The sequence below is a fragment of the Nicotiana tomentosiformis genome, chromosome 8, assembly GCF_000390325.3.
Source record: "Nicotiana tomentosiformis chromosome 8, ASM39032v3, whole genome shotgun sequence".
Lineage (NCBI taxonomy): Eukaryota > Viridiplantae > Streptophyta > Magnoliopsida > Solanales > Solanaceae > Nicotiana > Nicotiana tomentosiformis.
Genome location: NC_090819.1, coordinates 101732867 through 101757985, shown reverse-complemented (window position 1 = coordinate 101757985; position 25119 = coordinate 101732867). Strand labels below are relative to the sequence as shown.

Below are 25119 nucleotides of genomic sequence, written 5' to 3'. Positions count from 1 at the left end.
TAATATCACCCCCAACAATATTTTCTCTTTCTTTAAACACTACTTTAATTCATACCCACTAGCAAGAACAAGACAACAATTTATTCATCTATATTTTTCTTTTTGTTTTTCTTTTTTTCCAGATTTTTCTCTTCTTCTTTTTTTCTTTTTCAATTTTCGCTAGTGGTGTAGTATTTTACAAAACAAGTGTACCTTTCTTCCTTTCATTGGTTCCACTCAAAAGTCACCCCACACTTAGTCCTTTCTTACTTCTTTTAGCGCTCATCTAACAATTAAAGTGCTTTAAGAGGTAAAAGGATCAAAACAATGTCAATTAATAATAAAAAGGGTATAAGCTTGTAATGTAGGTACCAAATAAAAGTCAATAGGCTCAAAATGGTTAACTAGGGATATATTTTATTTGTGATAAGCAATAAGCTCAAAAAGATCAAAGAAAGCCTAAAATCATTTTTCAAACCGAGCATCACCTCAAATTTCGCTTCAACTCACATACCGGGCAAGTTCTAGACAAAAGTACAATACATGGACTACACAAAAACCTCACCACACATGGCACATGACTCACTAAGGACGATCACATTCCGACTCTCAAACAATGCACGTATTCACGGAGCCACGAGATATTAAGCATTAAGCGCAAAATGAACACAAGTCAAGAAAACGAGAAATAGTCGTCACAAAACATGCTATCTAATATATAAAGGCATCAAGATTAACATCACAATATAAGGGAGATACTCCACATGCCAAAGCATAAGTATGTTACTATGAAACAAGTCAAAGGCGCTTAGGTTCATCATTCTTCCTTATTTTATTTTCTAAATTCCTAATCCATTCTAAAAAAAAAAAAACTATTACTGCTTGATTCAAAATATATCCCATGGAAAAGAACCGAGGCACCAAGAAAAATCACAGGAGATTATTACTACCTAAAAAAAAAAAAATTTACTAACTACTTTTCTGATTTTCTTTAGTTTTCTGTCAATCTTCTAATACTAACACTAATTTCAAAAATCAAATGAAAATCTTATTGTGTTTTTCTAAGGACCTTAATCCCTCGAGAGAACTGTTCAGGTAGTCCGTCGTCGGAAAAAGTCCTTTATTTTCTACGACTACACATAACAATAAACTGAGAGTTACTCCATATAGATGACATTTACTAACTATTACAGGCCATTAATCCAGTGAATATTACAGCCCTCAACAGTATCAAAATCAACAAAAATTGTAACAGTTAAGTACATTCATCCACAAGAATAAGGATAGCCCCCACCCCACATTTAAAACCGTGCTTTGCCCCCAATGCACACAAATAACGTAAAGTAGGATGAGAAGAAACTCCCTCAAGTCAAGGTGGAAGGCTCATCCGCAGTCTTTGGAAGAGCATCAATATCCATGGCATTCATTAAGACCCCCTCCGGCCTGGCGATAGCATCTTCATGAATATGGGGAGCTGTCACAGTCATATCATCACCAACTGGAGCTGAGTCTGTAGTAGGTGGGACATCGGCCTCAGCAGGCATGGTGTGTGGGGCCTCAGGGACTATAGGAGAAGCAGAAGTGGATGGTCCAACAGTGGACGATGCAAGCAGCTGTGAGATGTTTATATCTGCACGTTGAACCAGAGCACGGAGGAGTAATGATACCTCCCTCATAATCGTGGCCTGCTCAGTCTGAACTCGGCTTAGATCCGCACGAGTCTGACTCAACTCATCCCTGGTGGCACTCAACTCTACACGAGTCGCTATCAACTCAGCCCTGTTCTCTTGCATATCAGCTTGCATCTGTTCAAACAACTGTTGAATGGTGAGCTTAGAAGACCTTCCCTTGTTCGGCTTTAGAACATGAGTGACATCATATGGTCCTGGAGCTTTAGCCTCAATGTCTTCATTCTCCTTGTCCCATAGTACTCCCATCTCTATCAAGAAAGCTGATAGGGTATTTGCAAAGAACAACCTCCACTTGTAATTCATCCTGGTGCGCTGCATTTGGTCATGCATGATGGCTCCTAAGTTGAGCGGTATCCCCTCCAATAAAGCATACAATACTAGTGCGCGGTGGCGAGGGACATCAGTTTTGTGTTGGCATGGAATCAGGCGGTTGCATATGAATTTAGAGCCACACGTGCTAACACACTCATGAATTCCTTGGCCAGAGAATGGTACTCCATACTCCCATGCTTCCAATTTGCATCCTTCCTGGTAGGGCATAGGACCGACCGAATGTGTGCATAATCCGGTGCTTTGCATATGGAGTCAAACCTATCTGTTAGTGTGTGTGGCACCCCTAAGAATTTATTCCGAGCTTCAGCTGAGACATTAATATCCACCCCTCGTACTCTCACCATGATGCCCCTGGAATGACGCCAATTGGCGTAAAGCTCTCTGACGATAGTGAGGTTGGCTTTGCCGTGACCCTTCAAGATAGGTCCCCATTGTTGCACTTCTCGAATTGATTTTAGAAACTCTGGGTACTTTTTCTTAAGTGTTCCGATGTTGATTGGCTTTTCTGGAATGTAGTTCTTTGAACCCGGTATCTTATTATAAGCTCGGAATGCCTTTTCATTAACAAAGTTCTTCTCCCAAGTAGCTCGGTCTATTGGTTCACCCTCGTCTTCATCACTCATGTCGACATGTAGAAGCTCATTATCCGAATCGGACTCGGACTCAGATTCTGCAGTAATCTTCTGCTTTCCTTTATCATTCGAATCACTCTATTTGGAGGCTTTACTCTGGTTCGGCACATGTTCTCTTATCTCTATCACTTTGCTTGTCGGATTTAATGATGTTGTTGTAATACCCTTCTTCACTATCCTCCTTTCTAATGGTTCCTCCTCTTTTTGCTCTGATTCATCAATTAACTGCCTAGTCTGCAGTTCCTTTTCTTTGTCAGTCCGCTTCCTTTTTTCTGTGGATTTGGAGCACCTGTTGCCTTTCCGGTAGGCTTTTTTGGGCGGTTGCTTGTTATTATCTTTGTCTTGTTGCTTGGACTGTTTGCTCGTTGCTGCCATTTCCCAGCCTCAGTACCTGCAATGCGAAGAACAGTGAAGTTCAACTATAGAACATTGGCATAGAACAGTGAAGTTCAGCTATAAATCAGGTGCAACATCTAGCACTTCCAATCATTTGCATAGTCGTGTCATTTATGACTGGCTTTCAGCATGGATGTGATAACTCTTTTCAAGTTTACAAATATGCACTTCGCTATATAGATATCATTATGCACAACATGAGGTTTATCCGAGCGACGCTCACTAACCATGTTCAATTACACATAGCAGCTCATACAATTCAAATCGAGTAACACTTTACAATTCAAGACGTCTAGCATGTGCCGGATGTTCAATTCCCTTAGACTATCTTTCATAGGCTAAAAACATTCCGACAATCAAGACAAACGACCCTACACTCATTCACTAGCATATACCAGTGTTGCTCGGTTACTCAGACTTCACCGGCTCCTAAATTTACCTCTCGGGCAATTCGTCGAACAGGTGATATGCAACAGTTATGCCTAGTTTCTTCTATCAGTGGGGTACTTCGACTACCCTCCCAAAATTAATGAGATGAAGGGAATTATAGTTTATCATCTCGCAACCATTACAACTAACAGGAATGACATCCCCAAACCTCAACCTTTTTGAATCACATTTGTGACATTTAAATTGGGGAAACTTAACCTAGGGGAATTTGGGACAGGGGGTCTGTTCCTACCAGCGAGAGAGAGAAGAGAGGAGAGAGAAGAAAAAGAAAGAATGAGGGCGAAGATACATACCTGTCGCGAGAGAAGAGAGGAGATATGTTTTGTCGCAAGTGAGATGGGGGGGGGGGAGGGTCTGGGCAGAAGGCAATTTTGTGTGTAATTGTGTTTTGGCATAGGATGTGTTAAAATATAACACTTCCTGTGCATGCGAGCTTGGACGCGCCGCATCCCCACTGTTTTCTCTGAAATTAGTTGGACGCGATGTGGACGCGATAGGCAGACTTTACTGCCTTGAGCAATTGGTCAGTCAATTTTTTTATGCTGAGGGGGATGCGACGCATCCACCCTGTTTTCCCATATCTGGACCCTTTTTTTATTTTATTTATATATATATATATATATATATATATATATATATATATATATATATATATATATATATATATATATATATATATATACACACAAGATCTAATTCCTAAAAACAGGATTTGGGTGGCCTCCCAAGAAGCGCCTGATTTAACGTCGCGACACGACGCAACATGTTCTTCACGCCTCCACCAAATCTATCGAGGTCTTGTAACGTGCAATGTTACCACCCTAATAGTGTTTTACTCTCTGGCCATTTACCAAGAATGTCGCATTGGAACTCGTATCACGTAATTCCACCGCCCCATGAGGTTTCACACTAACCACTTCAAACGGACCCGACCATCGAGATTTAAGCTTCCCGGGAAAAAGCTTTAGCCTCGAATTAAACAAGAGAACCTCTTGACCTGGCTCAAACTCACGTTGTTGGATATGCTTATCATGCCACCTCTTTGTCTTTTCTTTATACAATTTGGCATTTTTATACGCATGCAATCGAAATTCATCAAGCTCGTTGAGTTGTAGCAATCTCTTCTCACCGGCCAAGTCCATCTCCATATTTAGCTTTTTAATTGCCCAATAGGCTTTGTGTTCAAGCTCAACATGCAAGTGGCACGCCTTCCCATAAACCAACCTGTACGGAGAAGTACCTATGGGGGTCTTGTATGCAGTGCGATATGCCCATAATGCATCATCCAGCTTTCCGGCCCAGTCCTTTCTATTCCCACTTACTATTTTCTCCAAAATCTGCTTTACCTCTCTGTTGGAAACTTCTACTTGACCACTCGTTTGGGGATGATAGGTAGTGGAAACCTTGTGCTTAACTCCATACTTTGCAAGAACATTATTCAGCAATTTGTTACAAAAGTGAGTTCCTCCGTCGCTTATCAACACTCTGGGAGTCCCAAAACGTATGAAGATGTGCTTCTTTACAAATCTTACCACTACCTTTGCGTTATTAGTAGGAAGAGCAATGGCCTCCACCCACTTAGAAACATAGTCAACCGCCACCAAGATGTACCTGTGCCCATTAGAATATGGGAACGGTCCCATGAAATCAATCCCCCAAACATCAAAAAGCTCTACTGCCAGAATATTTTGCAAGGGCATCTCGTGCTTCCTTGTGATAGTTCCGGTTCTTTGGCATCTGTCACAATTTTTAACAAAGACATGTGCATCCTTAAACAATTTTGGCCAATAGAAGCCTGATTGTAGCACTTTTTAGGCGGTTCTATCCCCACCGTGATGACCTCCATATGGCGAAGCATGGAAATCATGCAGTATAACATTCATCTCTTCCTCAGGAACACACCTTCGCACCAACTGATCTGCGCACTGCCTATATAAGAATGGCTCATCCCACATGTAGAGTCTCACATCATGTAAGAATCTTCTTCTATTGTCAGGTGTCAATTCTAGTGGCGTCACCCCACTTGCAATAAAATTCACATAATCTGCATACCATGGGGCTTCACCTGAGGTGACTGCTAATAACTGCTCATCAGGAAATGTTTCTTTGATTGACCCTCCTTCAGCTACATGGTTTTGACTTTCTAATCTCGACAAGTGATCAGCCACTTGATTTTCTGTCCCTTTTCGATCTTGGATCTCTAAGTCAAATTCTTGCAAGAGGAGGACCCAACGAATCAGCCTCGGCTTGGCGTCTTTCTTTACAAACAAGTATCTGAAAGCTGAATGATCTGTGTAAACGATGACTTTGGTTCCCACTAGATAGGACCTGAACTTATCAAAAGCCCACACCACTGCAAGCAACTCTTTTTCAGTAACTGTATAATTCATCTGAGCTGGATTCATAGTTTTGCTAGCATAATAAATGGAGTGAAAGATTTTATCCCTCCTTTGCCCCAAAACAGCTCCGATTGCTATGTCACTTGCATCGCACATCAACTCAAATGATTGCGTCCAATCTGGGCCAATGATAATTGGTGCAGTCACCAACCTTCCCTTCAGCTCCTCAAATGCTCTCAGACAGGCATCATCAAACTTGAAGGGCACATCTTTCTCAAGAAGCCTGCACAAAGGAGAAGAAATTTTCGAGAAATCTTTAATGAAACGACGATAAAAATCTGCATGGCCCAAGAAACTGCGAATGCCTTTGACGGATGTCGGTGGAGGCAATTTTTCAATCGCCTCCACCTTCGCTTTGTCCACCTGCAAACCATTTTTGGACACCTTGTGCCCCAAAACTATACCTTCACGTACCATGAAATGGCACTTTTCCCAGTTTAGCACCAAGTTCGTCTCTTCACACCTAGCAAACACTTTATCAAGGTTCATTAAACAATTATCAAAAGAACATCCAAACAGAGAAAAATTATCCATGAACACTTCTACAAATCTTTCAACCATGTCAGTAAAAATAGCCACCATACACCTTTGAAAAGTCGCAGGTGCATTACAAAGACCAAAGGGCATTCTCTTGAACGCATACGTGCCAGAAGGACACGTAAATGTAGTTTTCTCTTGGTCCTCTGGGGCAATAGCAATCTGATTATACCCCGAATAACCGTCCAGGAAACAGTAGTATTCCTGGCCAGCTAACCTATCAAGCATTTGGTCAATAAAGGGGAGGGCAAAGTGGTCTTTCCGGGTGACATTGTTCAATTTTCTATAATCTATGCAAATTCTCCATCCCGTGAAAGTTCGTGTAGGAATTAAGTCATTATTTTCATTAACTACTACAGTCATCCCCCCTTTCTTTGACACGCATTGAACTGGGCTTACCCATTTGCTATCAGAGATTGGAAATACAATACCTGCATCAAGCCACTTAATCACTTCTTTTCTTACCACCTCTTTCATGATTGGATTTAGTCGGCGTTGTTGCTCTACACTTGGCTTGTGTCCGTCCTCCATGAGGATTTTATGCATGCAGAAAGCTGGACTAATGCATTTAATGTTAGATATTGTCCACCCAATTGCTCGCTTATGCTCACGTAGCACCCTCAATAGCTTTTCTTCCTGCAATTTAGACAAGTGAGAAGAAACAATAACAGGTAAAGTGTCAGAACTACCCAAATAAGCATATTGAAGGTGAGGGGGTAGGGGTTTAAGCTCCAATTTTGGAGCTTCTTCAATTGACAACTTTGGAGGGGGACCACTTGGCCTATTCAGGGGCTCAAACAGGTGTATTCCTTGCATTTAAGCACATGGTGCATCTAGGATATGCATCATCTCCTCAACCTCATCATCAATCATCAAGCTATCAAACAACATAATTGCTTTTCTAGAGAGTCATCTAGATATACACTCGTGTCAAGAAGTTGCTCATCCACCTCCACAACATATATCATAGAGAGCTCCTCATAGTGGCGGGGAAGTTGGATTGCTTTGTAGACATTGAAGACTGCTTCCTCGTTGTCCACCCTCATAATCATTTTCCCTTCTCGCACTTTAATTATTGCATCACCAGTAGCCAAGAGAGGTCGTCCCAATATGATTGGAACTTGTTCATCAGCCTCAAAATCTAGAATAATGAAGTCAGCTGGGAAGATAAACTTCCCAATTTGCAGCAGCACATCTTCAATCACTCCTTCAGGGTAGGCTATGGACCTATCAGCTAATTGCAACATCACAGTGGTTGGTCTTGGAGCTCCCAAACCCAATTGCTTAAACACGGACAATGGCATCAGATTTATGCTTGCCCCCAAATCACAAAGAGTACGATCCACATCAATATTACCGATTCGCACCGGGATGGTGAAACTGCCAGGATCCTTAAGCTTTTGGGGAAGCTTGTTTTGGACCCTTGAGGTGCACTCCTCAGTAAGTGCAATTGTCTCGAACTCAGTCAATTTCCTCTTGTGAGCCACTATATCTTTTATGTACTTAGCATACTTTGGAATTTCAGGAAGTACATCCACCAATGGAATATTTAATTGATCCTGACTCAACATAGAGAGAAATTTGTTGAACATGCGATCGTCATTCTTTTTTTGCAATCTCTGGGAGAAAGGTGGTGGTGGCCTTGTAGCCTCCACTGGCTCTGAACTTTCATTATTTTTCTTTGACTCGTGTATTGCCTTAGGGGTCAGCTCCCCCTCAGGTATAGGTTTGTACTTTCTCTTCTTTGGCACTTCCTCTAGTTCCCTCCCGTTTCTGAGTGTAACTGCATTAACTTGAGGGTTCTTCTCTGTATCACTGGGAAGAGAGCCTGTAGGTCTAGTATTTTGATTTGCTTCTAACTGCCCCATTTGCCTCTCAAGATTTCTGAAATCGGTCCTTAGCTGTTGATTGTCAAGCAACAACTTTTTTAGCAAGTCATTCGTACTTTCTTCTGTTTGTTGGGGTGGCTTCTGAGGCTGATTGAAATTTCCTTGAGGCATATACTGATTCTGATTCTGTTAATTTCCTCCCCATGAGAAGTTAGGATGATTCCTCCAATTTGGATTGTAAGTGTTCCCATATTGTGCATGTTGATTCATCTGACCTCTGTTTTGTTGCCCCACATAGTATATAGATTCAGGATTCGTGGGGAACATGTCACTTATATGACTGTCACCACATAGTTTACAGCAAATAGGCATTTGGTGTACATGTTGCATCTGTTGTATTTGTTGCATTGTCATTCTGTTCATCTGATTTGCCGGCTTTGCAATATCTGCTCTCATGGCTGAGAAGTCATCAAGCTCAATCACCCCAGCTGCCTTCTGTTTAATTACTCTTCTTGCGTCCCCATCTCCTTGCCAATTATGGTCATTAGCAGTGAAGTTATTTAGCAAGAGTTGTATTTCACTATACGGCCTCGCCATACAATTACCCCCACAAACTGAATCAAGATTCATCTTTGATGCCTCGTCTAGCCCATCAACAAAAGTGTGACCCAAAACCTCATCAGTCTGACAATGATGTGGGCAGTCTCTGAGTAGCTTCTTGTATCTTTCCCAAGCTTGATGAAGTGTCTCGCCATCCCGTTATTGGAACCCAAGAATTTGCCTCCTCAACGATTTTGTCTTCTTAGTGGGGAAAAACTTGATTAGGAATTTCCTTGCTAAATCATCCCAAGTGTGGATTGAGTTCACGGGCTCCTTTTGCAACCATTCCTTAGCTTCCCCTAACAATGAAAAGGGAAATAATGTCAGCCTGACATAGTCCTTGAAAACGTTCGGATAATTGTAAGTGTCCGTAATTTCCAAGAAGTTCTGAATGTGCCTCTGCGGGTCTTCATGAGATAGACCCACATATTGCCCTGTGGACTGAATCAGCTGTACCATGTACTGTTTGAGTTCAAAATGCCCCGTGATATCAGGCTTCACGATAGCCTGAGTCATATTAGAAAGATTGGGCCTTGCGGCTTCTATCATCGGACGCTCCTCATTACCTGCCATCTCTATTGGCTGTGGTTGAACTACGATGTCCAACTCTTTTTCTATTCTCGTTCTTGTTTCGACTTTCCTCCTCACTCTATGAAGTGTTCGTTCAATTTCTGGATCAAAAGGAAGGAGGTTGTTTGCACTTCTACTCCTCCGCATTCAAGAGAAGATCCTGCGTTAATACAAACAAGGCAAACTGAAAATTAAAACTTGAACAAATAAGTAATAAAAGCTTAACTCAGTCAAGTAGCTAATTTCTAGGTCCCCGACAACGGCGCCAAAAATTTGTTGCGACCAAACACACTCACGCAAGTATACGTGGTCATCAAGTAATAGAGTAGTGAATAAAGTTTCGTTCCCACGAAGACTTATGATTAACTTTTGACTAATTCAAGCTCAAATAGCTTATCGATTCAAGCGATTTCTTATAAAATAGATAATTGTCTAATTTACTACCTAAAGACTATCAAATAATGAAATACTAGAAATCAACATAACACTTAAATAGTTTCGAATAACAATCAATAGGAGATAATATTCCAGGGTCACGGGTTATCTAACAATCATGTTGCATTCTTAGCTTAAAATAACTAATTGATTTATCTGAATTGTCGATTGACAGGGTTGATATTACTCATAAAAATTTATCGAATTCTTACTCGCCTATTCAAGCTAACTTAATGCCTATATGTCTATGGAATTAAGATTAACAAGAATGCATTTACACTTCCTGTATTTCAACCGAGCAAGACAATTAGGTATATTTCTATCTTAATTGCGAATTTGTTCTCCGATGTCCGGGTTCAAGAACTTGCTCTATTTAATTCTATATGCAATCTAGAATTTCCACTTTCGAGTTCAACTCTAGATTCGTAGATAGTAATTCACTGTTAGCTACTCTGCAAATTAATTAAAAACAGAATTAAATAAATAACCCAATATGATAAAATCAACTTCGTCAAATTAAACTTCGAACATGAACATTCATGTATACCCATGACCCTAGAACAAGAGGGTTCTTAGCCACTCATATTCATGCAATCATCAAATAATTCACAAGAGTGCATAATAATCAATAAAAGAAGGAAAAATAAGAACTCAAGATGAATTCCGTGGTTCCCTAGCTTTGTCGTGGCTTTTTTCCTCTTCCCAATCTGTTAGATGCCCTAAAAGAGACGTTTTTGGCTTATATATTGCGTACAAAAGTCGTGGGCCAAAGTTCTCCTATTCCTACTCCGACTTGGCTACAGGGATTGATGCTGGGGTGGATGCGTCGCATCCACCTCGTCCTCCTCTTCTCAGCTTCGCATTATAGGGTGGATGCGTCGCATCCATCCTTTGTTCCTCCTTCTCAGCTTTGCCCAGGTGCGGATGCTATGGCGAATGCTATGGGCCGACTTCACTGCTAAGGGTGCACGAAATCCAACCCCTCTTCCTCTACCTAGAGCACCTTTTTTTCATATTTTTGTACTCCAAACACCCTAATTCATCACACACAACTCAATTAGTCATAAAACTAATAATTAAACCATGTTGGGCATTTTAAAGATCAAATAGCATCAAAAAACGGTTAAAACATGGGTAAAGTAACATCAACACATATCGAAATATGCCCAACATCATCATGTTATTACATTTTTCTTTTCTTCTATGTGCTTTGGTCGTTTGCTATTATCTTTGTGTATGGATGTTTGTCATGCACTTGGTTTCAATGATATTGGGCCGCGGGGTAGGGAAAGGTCGAAGCCCATTAGTGATCAAACTATCTGCATGCTTTAGGATTGGGTTTGGTCTAAATACATGAAAATGATAATTTAAAAGAACATGACCCCATATTGAGTTTTCTTTTAGTTTTCTTTTATTTACTTTTTCTCATTTTTATTATTATTCGCTAGTATCATGTTTAGGCCGACCACATTAAGGTAGACAAATGTTAGGTCGTTTTCTTATTTTAGTTTTGAGGCTAGAGGTTGTCCCCTTTAGTTTATTATTTTATCCGGAGAATACCCTGAACTGTATGTAAACAAAGATCATAGACGGGACAACACTGAATAGGCGTAGTATTTTTATTTTATCTTTATTTTTATTTTTATTTTTATTTTCCTTTTAGGTAGGGGACAACCTTGAAACTTTTTGTGTTTATTTTCTTTTGTGTGTTTTACCTCAATTAGAATATTCTTAAAAGACAACCGTATCAAGTATGCAACCGTATTAGTACGGAACTCGGGGAATACCTAACACCTTTCCCCGTGTCAAATGAACTCCCTTTCTCAGAATCTCTGGTGTAGTCAGTTTGAGTCAAATGTGTTTTCAAAGAAAATTATTTTTAAATGGTGACTTGGCACACCAAAACCATATGTTAAGTGACGATTCTGTAAACTTTTGAAACATGATTTTTTGTCACTTTCAATTTGAAAACCCTTTTAAACTTTATAAATCACTTTTTATATTCTCAAAGAAGGTTGTTAAGGTGAAAAAAGGGGTGTGACAATATCTTCATTATGTTAAGTTGTAGTTGGTTCTTACATTGTTTTGGTAAAATAAAATAATTGATATGTTTATTAAAAGAAACTTTTGCTAAGAAAGTCACTTATCTTTTTTCTCCTTTGTGAGCGCTTTTTTCACCTCATTTTTGCATTATCTTATTTTTATTAGCTCAAAAAGTCTCTATAACCGTCTCTTTATTGGATGTTTTGATCTCTATTTATGTTCTCTTTCAAACTTTTCCTCTCCCCCTATAAATCCTCTGTTAATTATGTCTGTAACTTCCAAATATTGTTTAAAGTGTAACTTTACGATAGCCTTTGTTTTTACCATATACGCCTATTTAAATTCATTAGCTATGACCATCAAACATACACTCAGAAATTAGTTGAATTATAAACTCAAAGAAATATGCTTGCATATCAGCTTTGGACTCTTTCCTTCTGTGTTCAACTTCTTTTCGAACATTGTTACTTTTGATACAGGGTTGTGATTCTAAAAGCAAATTAAAAATAGGTGCGTAATAGGTTTTATGTGATTGTAATTTTATTTATTTTGTTTTTAAGGTGATGTATTGATACGTTTTTAGCGGATTCTGATAAATTCTACTTTTGTTGTTCACTTCTTCCTATTTTGTTCTCTAACCGGTATGAAATTTGTTGAATTGAGAAAGCAGGTTTGTCTCGGTACTAGAGTTTCTGATATCAGTTATTTTCTATTTCAATGAAAGGAATTAGTATATGATAAATTTTCAATTGTCCAAAGTAGTATGTTAATGAAACTGAAGCTTGAAAATTTCGTCCTCTTGTGAATTCTTTCCCCTTTTTGATGATGTGTTGTGTTAAATTTATTGGATAAGCTTTTTAGGAAATGAGCAATTCTTTTTAGATTTTATGAAATTTTAGCATAGCCTTGATGATTTTGAGAAAGGAAAGGAATAGCTTTAGAGTGAAAGCATTAAAATATAACTTTTGAAGGCTGATGAAGAAAAGTTAGATAGTTTTTTGATATATTAAATGAACAAAGAAAAAGCTATGTTTAAAATTTATATGCATATATATATATATATATATATATATATATATATATATATATATATATATATATATATATATATATAAAGACTTTTAAAACTTGTACTCTTAAAAGTTTAAGGGGTAAAAATATTGTGGGGTCATGACATTTTTGTAGTTATATATATATATATATATATATATATATATATATATATATATATATATATATATATATATATATATATATATATATAAAGACTTTTAAAACTTGTACTCTTAAAAGTTTAAGGGGTAAAAATATTGTGGGGTCATGACATTTTTGTAGTTATAAAAGCTTCTCATTAAGGGTAAAATGAAGAGTTTAAAGTTGAATTGTTTTCAAATTTAGAAATGTGTCATTTATTTTGGGACAAACTAAAAAAGAAATTAACTTATCTAATTTGAAACGGAGGGAGTATTATATAAAATCATTCTCACAAAAAGTACACAAATGATGAAAAGTTAAAGAAAGATAAAATTAAATACATAGTAAAATCTAATCTATTTGGATTATAAAATAATTAAATATCTTTAATATTAAAGCATTAAAAAAATTACTTCATAAATCAATAAGGTCTTTTACAATCGCGCGGCGCGGATCAATTAGTTAGGCTATAATACTCGATTCTCACCTAGCTCTACCATCCTCTCGCTCTCTTATTACACGCCGTTAAACAGCCCAAAAAGTAAGAAGAAGAAACTTCTGCTTTCTAGTTGTATGTTTAATTGTCGTCTTTGAATATAATATAATTAAATAATGTTTTTAATAATCTCCTATTTATATGATTTTGTTTGATTAGTTACAGCTTTAAAAAAGAAAATTTGAAATTCTAGCATAAAGTAGCAAGTCATAAAGTTAAATGAGTTTTTAATATAAAAAAGATGTCATTCTTTTTTCAATATATTAAAAAAAAAACGCATCACATAAATTTGGACAGTAAGTAACCTGTCTCTTACGGTATTAGCACACCTTTTTGCAAAGCCTTGCAACCCATCTGTTACACCTTCCAAGCGCTTGCAAACACGTAATTTTGAACCCTTCACTTTTATATACCTTTTCTTTTTGCCTTTCCTTCAGAATTTAAAAGGGAAGATTTTCAAATAAAATAAAGAAAAATAAATTGAAGATATAAATATATAGTAAGTTAAACTAACAGATTTTTGGCTAGCTCCAGCTAAAGTGAAAAGGATTTTGAGTAGCACTCATTCAATACAGTTGTAAAGGAAAACTTTGTGGGGACTTTTGTGGACCATAGCATATGAACCTTTTATCATCTCCCAACTATATAATTCAATAATACTCCATTTCTAGCCTGAAAATCAAGAATATCATTAAGTCATTGACAAATCATGCCCACAGCTAGCTTTAGAATCCACTAGCTTAGAAAATTTTCTTTGTTATTATGTACAACTGCACCACAAGCTCATTTTCAATTATTTCCAATCAACAAAGACAGACAGAGATTTAATATAAATGTTTTCTGTTCACTAGATTTCTAATTTTGTAATATTTTGCTTTTTTTTTTTGGGGGGGGGGGGGGGTTGGGGTTCAAAAGAAAGATATAGAGGATATATCATTTCCAATCATTACAAGGTATGAATAGATATGACATTAAATCAAATACAAATATTTAAATGTGAAAGTACCTAATTTACTAAATTTTGTGGCACTTGTATTTCTATAATTAATTCAATATATAATGTGTATAGGGAAAGTGTGCATACTACAACAATGGTCCCTGTGCTCTTATTTGTTTATTGGAGGAAAAGAAGCCAGCTGATATTCATGAGTTTTGCATGTTTCACTATAATTGGATTTTCTTTAATTTCTCTGTGAATGATTAGCTTAGAAGTCACATACCTATGCCCAATATAACTTTTCATCACTCATTTGAATAGCAAAAAAGTGATTGGTCCAAAAAGAGGATAGATACGTTTCTAGTGTATCACGTGGAGTTTATTCCAAACTGTCACAATTTATATTTAGATAGGTCAAAATACATTTAATTGAAAAAAAATAGTGATAAGTAGTTGTATTATAGTCGCTTTCCCATATTTTGATTTTTCGCCTTCCAAATCACATAACCAAGTGGAACTATTATTGCTCGTTTGGCTAAAGATCACAACATTTTTGTAATAAAAAATTATGTATGAAAGAATATATCATAAAATCCATTGTAAAATTTATAACTTAGCATCATTGTTAAATATGTGGGCATTTTCATGATATGACTCATGACTATACATCATTTCTTGCTAAGGATAACGATATTGTTTTCATTATTGGAGAATCTTGAACAATAGTCACAAAAAATAAAGAGGGAATAATATCATCAAAAAGTTAGTGTAGAGTTTTCCTTTTCACTCCTTTTACTTTCCCCAAATATATTCACTTTGAAAATGAAGAAACTCAAAATCTTCCCATCCTCCACGTCCCCCAATAGAAAGAGGAACTTAGCTTTCTGTTTGAGGTTGGGGTCTTGGGGATATTGCACTCATACGTTGTTTCAGTCAAAGCATCTCCCTATTTCCCACAAAAAGATAAAAAAAAGGGGCACCCCCAACAACCTAATATAATAAAAGTAAAAATATATTAGTATGAGTTGTTATATAGAAAAGAAAGTGATTCTTTTAAGGATAGATAAAGCAAAGAAAAGATAAACACAAGAATCTCTCGAGACTGATACAAATTCCAAAGCTGGAAACCATCAAATTTAGCTAACCATATGGATATATAGTTTCTCATACTATAATTGTGAGTATTCTCTTTATAACCTAATTTTCTTTAAAACTTTAATAAAGAATCACTATAATTTGTTGACACTTGAAAGTTTTAATTGACCCCTTTATTGTCATTTATATCTTCACTTTAATTGGAATTTAAAATTTTGTTTTATAAGATTTTTTCTTTAATTCACGGATATAATGGTTGCACCTTTTAAATGGCATTCTATCCACACAAAAAAGAGCTAGTACGTGACTCTTACTCTCTCCGTTCTAATTTATGTGAAGTTGTTTGACTGGAAACGTAGTTTAAAAAAAAAGGAAATTTTTTTTTAGAATTTGTGGTCCTAAACAAATTAAAAAGTATCCAAAAAATTTGTATAGTTATAAAAACTTTTAATTAAGGATAAAATAGTAAGTTTAAACTAAATTATTTTTAAATTTAAAAAAAATCTTTTTTTAAACGAATCAAAAAAAAATAGGTTCACGCAAAACCGAAACTGAGAGAGTATTTGTTTTGAATTAGAATGTTCTAAATCTTGTGGTGTAACATGTACTTAACCAGACAAACAAAATGGTATTAACGTGTATTTGGCTCTCTAACCAACAAGTCTTGTAGGTGAAAATAAAGTACAGACTTTACTTTTTGAAAGCTTTATATGGTAACAAAAAAGAACGTCGATGCATGACACAGTAACCGGAGAACGTATCAGATACTTTATGCATGGAACTAAAACAGGAAGGGTTTTTTGATTGGACCGTCTCATTTTACAAGAAATTTATCATGATCTTATTTGCTTTATTTGGATAAGCAGAGGAGCCACAATTTTTATTAAAGGAATTCAAAATATAAGGAAATGAACATATAAAAAGCCTAGAAAATTTAACATCTAGGGGTAGAGCCGAGCGTGGAATGCGAGTTCATTCGAACCCAATAATTTTTGTTTAAATATTATATTTATTTAAAAAAATTTATTAGATATATATAAATAATTAATTTAAAAACTCAATAACTTAAAATGATTACAATTCTGAACCCATATGGTTCAAATCAGGACTCTGCCTCTGTCAACATCTATTATATATACATAAAAAATAATATTAACTATATATGTACTGCAATTTCCGGAGAAGGAGTTTTGAAGAACACCCTTGCACCCCCAATTCCACGCAGAGCGGATATAGTCTTTCAGCCACAAATTTAACTAAACACATAACTTTTGATACAAAGTATGAATTTATAAGTAAAATTTTAATAAAATCTCAACAAATATTAGATTTGAACCTGTAATTTTAATAGTACAATAAATTTAATATTAAAATCTTAAAAGCTGAAATCCTTAAATTTAAATCTTCAATCTGGCTTTAGTTACGCCCCTGATTTGGATCCAACAACCCTCCTTGTTCTAATATTGTTTCCCATCTTTTTATGAGAAAGTGGAAAAGAAAAATAGGGAAAGGACTAAGGAGGATAATTTTGTGAATAAACCAAGTAGATTTTGGAGTTTATACACGTGCATGGAGATGGAACATAGTTGAAGCAGAGCCCGAGGAAGGAAAAGGAAAGTAAAGAGAAAAGGAAAAGAGAAGAAAAGAAGAGAAAGGGAAGAAAAAGGAGTGAAAGGAAATCGTCTAAAAAAGCTAAAAATATTTGTTGTTTTTTGCATGAAATGAAAAGAGAATCTGATACCAAAAGCTTAAGCAGCAGCTGGTTCCATAGACTCGAACATTATATCCATCCATATTTTCAAAGTTGAAATTGAGAAACTGTGAGCTTTCTTTTCATTTCTTTTCTCCTTTTTGGATAAGTGTAGACCTTTGGAATATGTGCTGACTGATGTTTGGTAATCTCTGACTGATCCTGTAAAACAATTTGGAATATATCTGTACAAGTTTTTCTTAGTAGCCTACTTATTTTACAGCTAAGTAATTTTAAATAATAGTATATCTTTCTACAGTTTCGTTTGAAACTTCTTTTTAAATCTTTTTGAAAGTGTAATTTTTTTCTTAATGGACTAAAAAACTTAAAAGTTGAATTGGACAGCAAAGATATTAGCACTAATGAGTATATATTATTGGAATGGCTAAACGAAAGTTAAACAAAAATTAAAAGTTGAATTAGTTGATAAAGATATTTAGTTTAACAATATATTTACTCTTTGAAAAAGATTAAGTTGAAAGTTTAAATCATTCAGTTGAATATTAAGGAAATTCACTTTAGTGATTATTTAATCCCTATGTTTCAATTCATGTGAACCAATATATATTTGGGGGGTCGAATAAGGTTTTTTTTAATCATATTTTTTTCAAATACTTTTTAAATATCTTGAATTGTTAACTATTGTGATTTATAATGGTTTTTATGTAGTTTTTAAAATATACTAAATTTTATTTAAAAAAAATAAAAATACTATGTCACGAACCTAGTCAATTTGACCCTTGTACTCCAAAAACATTCAGGTAAATTGAAACAAATGGAATACTACTTACTTACTCAAATTAGTAAATTCTACGACTTATTTGTCACAAAGATGAACAGGAAATCAATTTGGAGAGCTAAACCAGGAAAAAATAAAATGTCAGCTATGTCTTTTTTCCCCTGATAAGACCCATTCAAAAATCTCCAGAGTTGTATGACAACAGAAAGGGACGTGGTATTCTTATTCTTAATGGATAGAATTCAAATTGGACAAAGCAAGTCCATCACTGGTAAAACAACAATCTTGCTACGAATTTGTAGTTAAAACCAATTTTGATTTGTTATAAATGTCAGCAAAAGAACTTAGTAATTTCCTTATTGTGCTTAAAAGGCATTAACACGTACGTTTTTTTAGTAATGTTATTGGAGAAAGGAACGTGAGAACAAGGAGACCATATGGGGAAATGTCAGCTATGGTCTCCTGATAAAATGTCAGCAAGAACCGTGACAGACTTTGTCACAAGAACTAGCCAATTATCACGAAAACCATATTTCGATATATCACGATCAGTGGCGGAATCAGAATTATAATCAAGAAAAATTTAAAATATTAAAAAGTAAATACATGAATATGTCATGAAAATTCAACATCTACTATTTATACATAAAAAATAATCTTAAACTTAATATAATTTTCTGACAAAGAAGGTTGAAATGAATCCATTCCACTAACCTAGCTATGCCCTGATCATGACACAAGTTTGAATTCTAAGTAATAATTTCTTAAATCAGTAGCCCCGCTAAGCTTTAGTATTTCATATGTTAACAGTGTTATGTTGGAAAAAAAAAACGAAGACAAAGATGAGGAACATCCTTCAACTTTTTCATTTACATTCTTTTAGAGCTGTTTCGTAACAATTGCGATATCCAATGAAAAGGGAAAAGACTCTAAATGGAGAAAAAAAACAATTGACCTACCACAAAGTAATACGTAGATATTTATTAGAGTAGATGGTTTCTAGTAAATATTTTTTGGCCAGGTGCAAGGATAGCCTTTGGATCAAACTGGCTCTTTCTCTCTACAAATCTTCCCCATTGATCCCCAAAGTGCTTCTTCCATTCCTCTGTTGACTTGTAATGCGGAAGGTACAACTTGAAATCAAACCCATTGTTTATGCAAGTTTGCAAGATCTCTTGGTTCTGTGCTACCATCTCGTTTATTTCAGACTCTTTTGGATGTGCATGGCTAAACCGAAGCAGAGCCACTAAGTAAAATATTTCACCTTGGGGTAACACCACTGATGATCGATTATCCCACCTAATTCACAAAAGAAAGTTATAAGAAGCGAGTATAGCCACAAAAAACAAATTGCATTATATAAATAATAAAATTTCCTAATGGGAAAGTTTAGTGTATCAGTTTGATTTGAATTACTTAGTTTACTTATGCATTCAATTAGGTTTACAACGGACTAAAAAAGATAGCCTGGTACACTAAGTATTCCGCGTTCATGAAAGATTCGAGGAAGAATTGTACTCTAAGGAGGTGTAGGTCACACTGTCCCAATACAAAGGTCAGTGATTGATTCTATGACTCGACCCATGACCTATAGGTCACACTGTCCCAAGACTATATATAGAAAAGCTACAATAAATTAATTATTGGGCATCAAATTTTACACCTCATGTTAATCTACGTATGTCGATAAATAAAAGCCAAACAAAAATTCAAATTAAATGACACAAGAAACAACAAGGATAGTTTGGCCCAACTGAAATAGTAGTTGAGGAGAGGAAAGAAGACAAGCGATGGTGTCGCTATTAATCGGGTTGGCGAATTAATATCCTTGTCGTCACTTATATTGGCTAAAAACTGACCCTGAAAGCTGCTGTACTCCATATCTCCTTTTCTACTAAAAGACCTAATATCCTCCCAAAAACCTGGACTTATCCAATTTTTTACAGCTTAACACTAATTTGAAATGACAAATATGACCCGTAAGCACATTTATCATATTGAGGCATATATTTCCAGGGTAAAAAAGTTAAAAATATTAGCAGTAAAATATTAATCTAAGTTAATATAGGAGTACTATATTTGTAACAAAAGTAACAACTAGTTGGGCCCACCGTATCTTTGTCCCAAAGTACTCTCCGGAGTATTACGTTAGTTAGAACTCAGAAGAGCAGGAATGATATCTTGTGCCACCAAAGCATTAGAGTCGATGCAGACGCACTGATCAAGTACAAGCCACACAGCAGGATGTACAACGGTTGCAACTATAGGGGCTGAGTGTGAATTTTTTTTAAAAATGGGACCCACTCTAGGAGAAGAAAAGAGTAATGACCTAACTTCTTCAGAAATCTTAACCAACGGATTTTGGATTGGAATCAGGTAGTCCGTTTCCTATAATTAATAAAAGAAGACACGTCACCAAATGGGACCCATGCCCAATGGGTTTGCCACGCGTGATGTCTAATTCTGTGGTCCCAATACACGTCACCATCTGAGCTCCTGGTGCTTCCACGTGGCACCAACAGAGCCAATTAAGCTTGTCCCCGGTGAACAATTTTTTTTTTTCAAAACCATAAGTTAGGTTTTCTTAGTGCCATTTGTGGTCTTAGTGAAAGAGTGATGGGTGATTGATAATGGTTGATAGATCCTTTCCCACTAATAATAAGAAATCCAATTTTTGGGTCAATCAAAAGTTAACTTCTTGTAAAAAAAAACCATTCAGTTTTCGATTCACAAACATGATTAAAAGCATAAGAAATGTAGGAAAACAAATGTACTACTTACTTGCTTCGGATGAGAGGATATGTCAACATAGGACCATTGATACCATCTTTTAAGATGTTTTGGAACACAATTCGATTGAACGCGGCAATGTCTCTCTTGGAAACGAACATGTTAAGCCATGGATGAGGTGCATCCCATATACCATTATCCCTAGCCATTTGTTCTACGCGTTTTACTCGTAACAAGAAATTCATATAATTCAAGTCAATCTCAAACCTCAAGTGTTCGATAAATCTCGATCGTCCAAACAATTTCTCCACCATCTACCATGAATAAAAAAAGGAATGATATTACATAACAACACATTGCAAGTAAAATATAGGACTAAATTTTAAACAAGGGTATTCTTGTCGTTACGTTGACATCGTATTGGGAGATTCTGCAAAATGATGGCGTTATTTGGCAAATTGTTAAAAGAGAAAGAATTGGGAGTAGGGGACCGCAGAACGTCATGAAAATCTGGGTGTGATCAGCAAAAGGACGGACAGCTAATCGGATTTACTGTTTTAGCCTCAGGCTTTAGGACTTTTGTCATCAACGACAAGGACGGGAGATAGTGGAAAGTACGGTGTCAATCTCGTAATAAAATCTAGATTCTGTGGGCACTTTCAAACAAGCTGGTTGGTTCTCTTGTGTCAGAAAATCCAAGGGAAGATTACAAACTATTAACGTAAAATTTGACACAGTGTATGGTCACTTTTCAAACGTCGTCGTCTCATATACTACCAACTGGCACCCCAACTCCCTCGACGCCGCTTTTTTGCACACGTGTAATTTTTAAAGAAATTTTCCTCTTTTCTCGAATTTTTACTTTACATACATTTAAATAAAGAGGAATTTATTCTAGGGAATGTAATTGTGGAAACGAATCATCCTTTTTGACCTTTTCACTGTGTTAGCTTAATCTTATGTTCCCCTCTTTTTGGGACCCAATCCCTGATTCATGGTCAACATCTATTAGGGGCCCCTCCCTTAGCAGCCAACTAGGTCAAAACTATGTCAAAAACTCCTTGGTTAATAATTGTGATTTTATTACCCAAAAAAAAAAACTACGTATACTTATATGAAGTTAAAAACTTTAAATAAGGTAGCCATAATAAAAACATTCCTACTTCTAAAAGAAAGGGTAAAAAGAAAAGGTTTTGAAATTGACAGAATTACCATATTTACAGTGGAGGGATGGTCATGGTTGTGATAATGCAGGGCCACTTCAAGGCAATAGAGAACCGGGCCAGTGTTTGTTGGTAAATGGGTCGGGTCAAATGAATGATTTGAATCCAATGGCACCGACGGCCACCCATTTACCGGGTCATCACTATTCACAAACACAAATCCTTCCACATAATCGAACGATTCCGGACTCATTACCAGTAACTCAGCATCACGAGTAAACTCGTCGAATTCACTGTATACCACTCTTATCCACCTTACCTAATTCACGAAAAACAAAAACAAACCCATAATTAATAACCACATTTCGTGAACGTGTTAAAAATTGATTTTATATAGGAATTGTTCAGAAAAATTGTGTTCTTTAAGTAAATAAAATTAAAAGTACAAACCATATCCGGGGCGGGTTGAAGCAAAATCCGAGCTCTAGTGATGATACCAAACTGACCAAGTCCGCCAAGAACAGAGAAGAAGAGTTCAGAATTTTGAGAGTTTGAGCAGACGGTTCTCTCTCCGTTTCCGGTAACCACTTCCAATTCCGTTACGGTTGACGTTTGGGGTCCATAACGGAAAGCTTGGCCACTGACGCCGGCGTTAGACAAAGTACCTCCGACCGTTAAATCAAGATAATCCGTCCACGAGGTAGGAGCCAAGCCATATCCCAAAACGCAGCGTTTCAAGACATCAGCCCATAATGCTCCGCCACCTACGTCGGCGTACATGGCGGAGACGCTGACGTCGATTCTGTTATTATCGCCCATTGATTTCATATTGATAACGAGTCCATGGTGGGCCATAGCTTGGCCGTTAATGGAATGACCGTTACCCCTCGCCGCTACCGTTAATGATGGTGAGTGTAACGCTTGCCTAATCACCCGCGCGACGTCATCGGCACCGGCCGGACGTATAACGGCTAACGGCTTCACTGCATACATGCCGCCAAAATCTTTACCGGCTAAACCGGTAACCGTGAGTCCATAATCAATGCTTCCTTCAATGTCCAAGTCTTTCAAAACGCCGTCGTCGATTTTTTCAGGTTCAGGTATTGAATCAGCGTCATTCTCAGCCACAAATCTTTCAACTAAACACGCTAACATCTTTTTTGCTGAATTGGGTATCTGAAAAAAAATTTCTGCTTTTCTTATATATTTGATACAAAAAAATGTGCTTTTTTTTCAAAAGTAAGAATTGTGTTGTGAGACTATTTTTGTGCAAATAATAGAATTCTTGGTTATGGTGGTGGGGGAAGAGGAGGAGGTTTAAGGAGGCTTTAAATAGCGGCGGGATGGGGGATTTTAAGAATGGAAAATGAATGAAATACTAAAAAATATATGTAGAGAAAGAGGGTCCGGGGGGGGGATGAAATTTGACGTCAAGAAAGCCTTTCAATATCCAGTTGACGCTGTGATCCTATCGGCTTCCTCCTCTGTCTGCCACTTCCACAAATATTATTTATTTATTTATTTATTTGTATTTGTATTTTCTAAGTCTCAATTTATGTAATATCATACTTTTTTACTTAAAATATTTAATTTTAATCTTTTTACTCACAATAAGATAATTTATATCCTAAATATTTATAACTTGTTTTAAACAAATGTTGATTTGGAAAATTTGAATGCTCTCATCTCCATCTTTACCTACTACTACTATAAAGCTTTACCATCCATTTTTATTACTGCTTTCAAATTTTGTGTTTTCCTATATTTTTTTAGGTATCAAATGTTTTTCAAACAATTGATTTTTTTTTCATGAATCTCTGAAAAGAAAAGTGTTCTTGTCCACTTTCGTAAATCGAGTGATTCAATTTTTGTTATTATTTACAATTGAAGGAAAGAAAATTGCATTTATAATTTTATTTATGAAACAAGAAAGTTAGCTGAAGATAATTCTCATTTGTTTTTAATAACAAGAGTGCCGTTGACTCTTGCCCTAGTCAAAATCTTAGGCACGTTTATTCAACCTCTTCCATTTGCCAAAAAAATTAACCTCTCCCTTTTTTTGGTTTCTTTTGTTGCTCTAAGCAAGTGTATTAATAACAGAATAACGTGACTTCATTTGGTAGATATCTTTTGCACCATCAGTACATAAAATTTATTAATGGAAATAATGTATTAATGGCTATCAATTAAAAACAACGACCATTATAGCACATTATTAAATTTCATACAGTAAACATACATGTCACCTATAAATTAATTACAAATAAATTTCTATAATAAGTATTAATTTATAACATGGTAAAAATTATAACTAAACTGTTACTGCATTATTAGTTATTTTTAATATCTTATGAATTTATTATTTTAAAGTATGTCAATGGGATACTTATTTTTATCATATTAAAACGTCTAAGGTACTTGCAACTTATATTCAACACGGAACTATTAACTCAATCATATTTGATCAACTCAGATTAGTAGAGATAATACATAAATGGTGGAAATCAAATTTGACCAAATCCTATTTTGTAACTTATCCTTTATCATCTGAACATCGAAAGAAACAATAAAAACATAGATAATACTGGATTAAAAAAAAGGTTTGCCTTTAATGAAAGAATTAAACAGGGTACAAATGAAAAATCTTAATAGGTTCGTGCATTTATATGAAAGAAAGACAATGTTATTTTCATGAGAAATCAAGAAAAAAACTACGTATATTATACGTACATGAAAAGAATGGTTAACAACTTCAGCTGAAACCAATGAGGAATAAGAAGCTAGAAGAGCCATTGTGCAAGCAAATAGGAAAACTTGATTTCCCATTTCCAAAACGAAGAAACCTACGTAGTTGATGTCAATTTTGAAGCTAGAACTTGAAGATTGTGGTGCAGAGAAAAGTGAGAAATGATCCCTTTATATATGAACGAGTTTGTATACCTACGAAAGCCACGAGCGGTAGTACTTTTCTAAGAATAAATAATCTAATTACTTGTCAAACCTTTTTTACGATTGCGTGAAAAACTTTCATTAACAACTGGAGTTCATTTTCTCGGTTGATTATAAACATTGAGTGCATTGACTACAAACATTTTGAGCGCAAAGTATGACTAGATTTATT

General features: G+C 35.9%; 1 protein-coding gene across 1 annotated transcript; it reads right to left on the bottom strand.

Annotated features, from left to right (window-relative positions):
• Positions 1–18948: 18948 nt before the first annotated feature.
• Positions 18949–24878, bottom strand: LOC104090136 (cytokinin dehydrogenase 7). Its single transcript, XM_009595192.3, has 5 exons — positions 24729–24878; positions 22449–23174; positions 22048–22317; positions 20887–21149; positions 18949–19404 (listed from the first exon to the last, which is right to left on the bottom strand). The coding sequence occupies exons 1-5, from the start codon at positions 24822–24824 to the stop codon at positions 19089–19091; spliced, it is 1671 nt and encodes a 556-aa protein (XP_009593487.1). The 5' UTR covers positions 24825–24878; the 3' UTR covers positions 18949–19088.
• Positions 24879–25119: the final 241 nt, after the last annotated feature.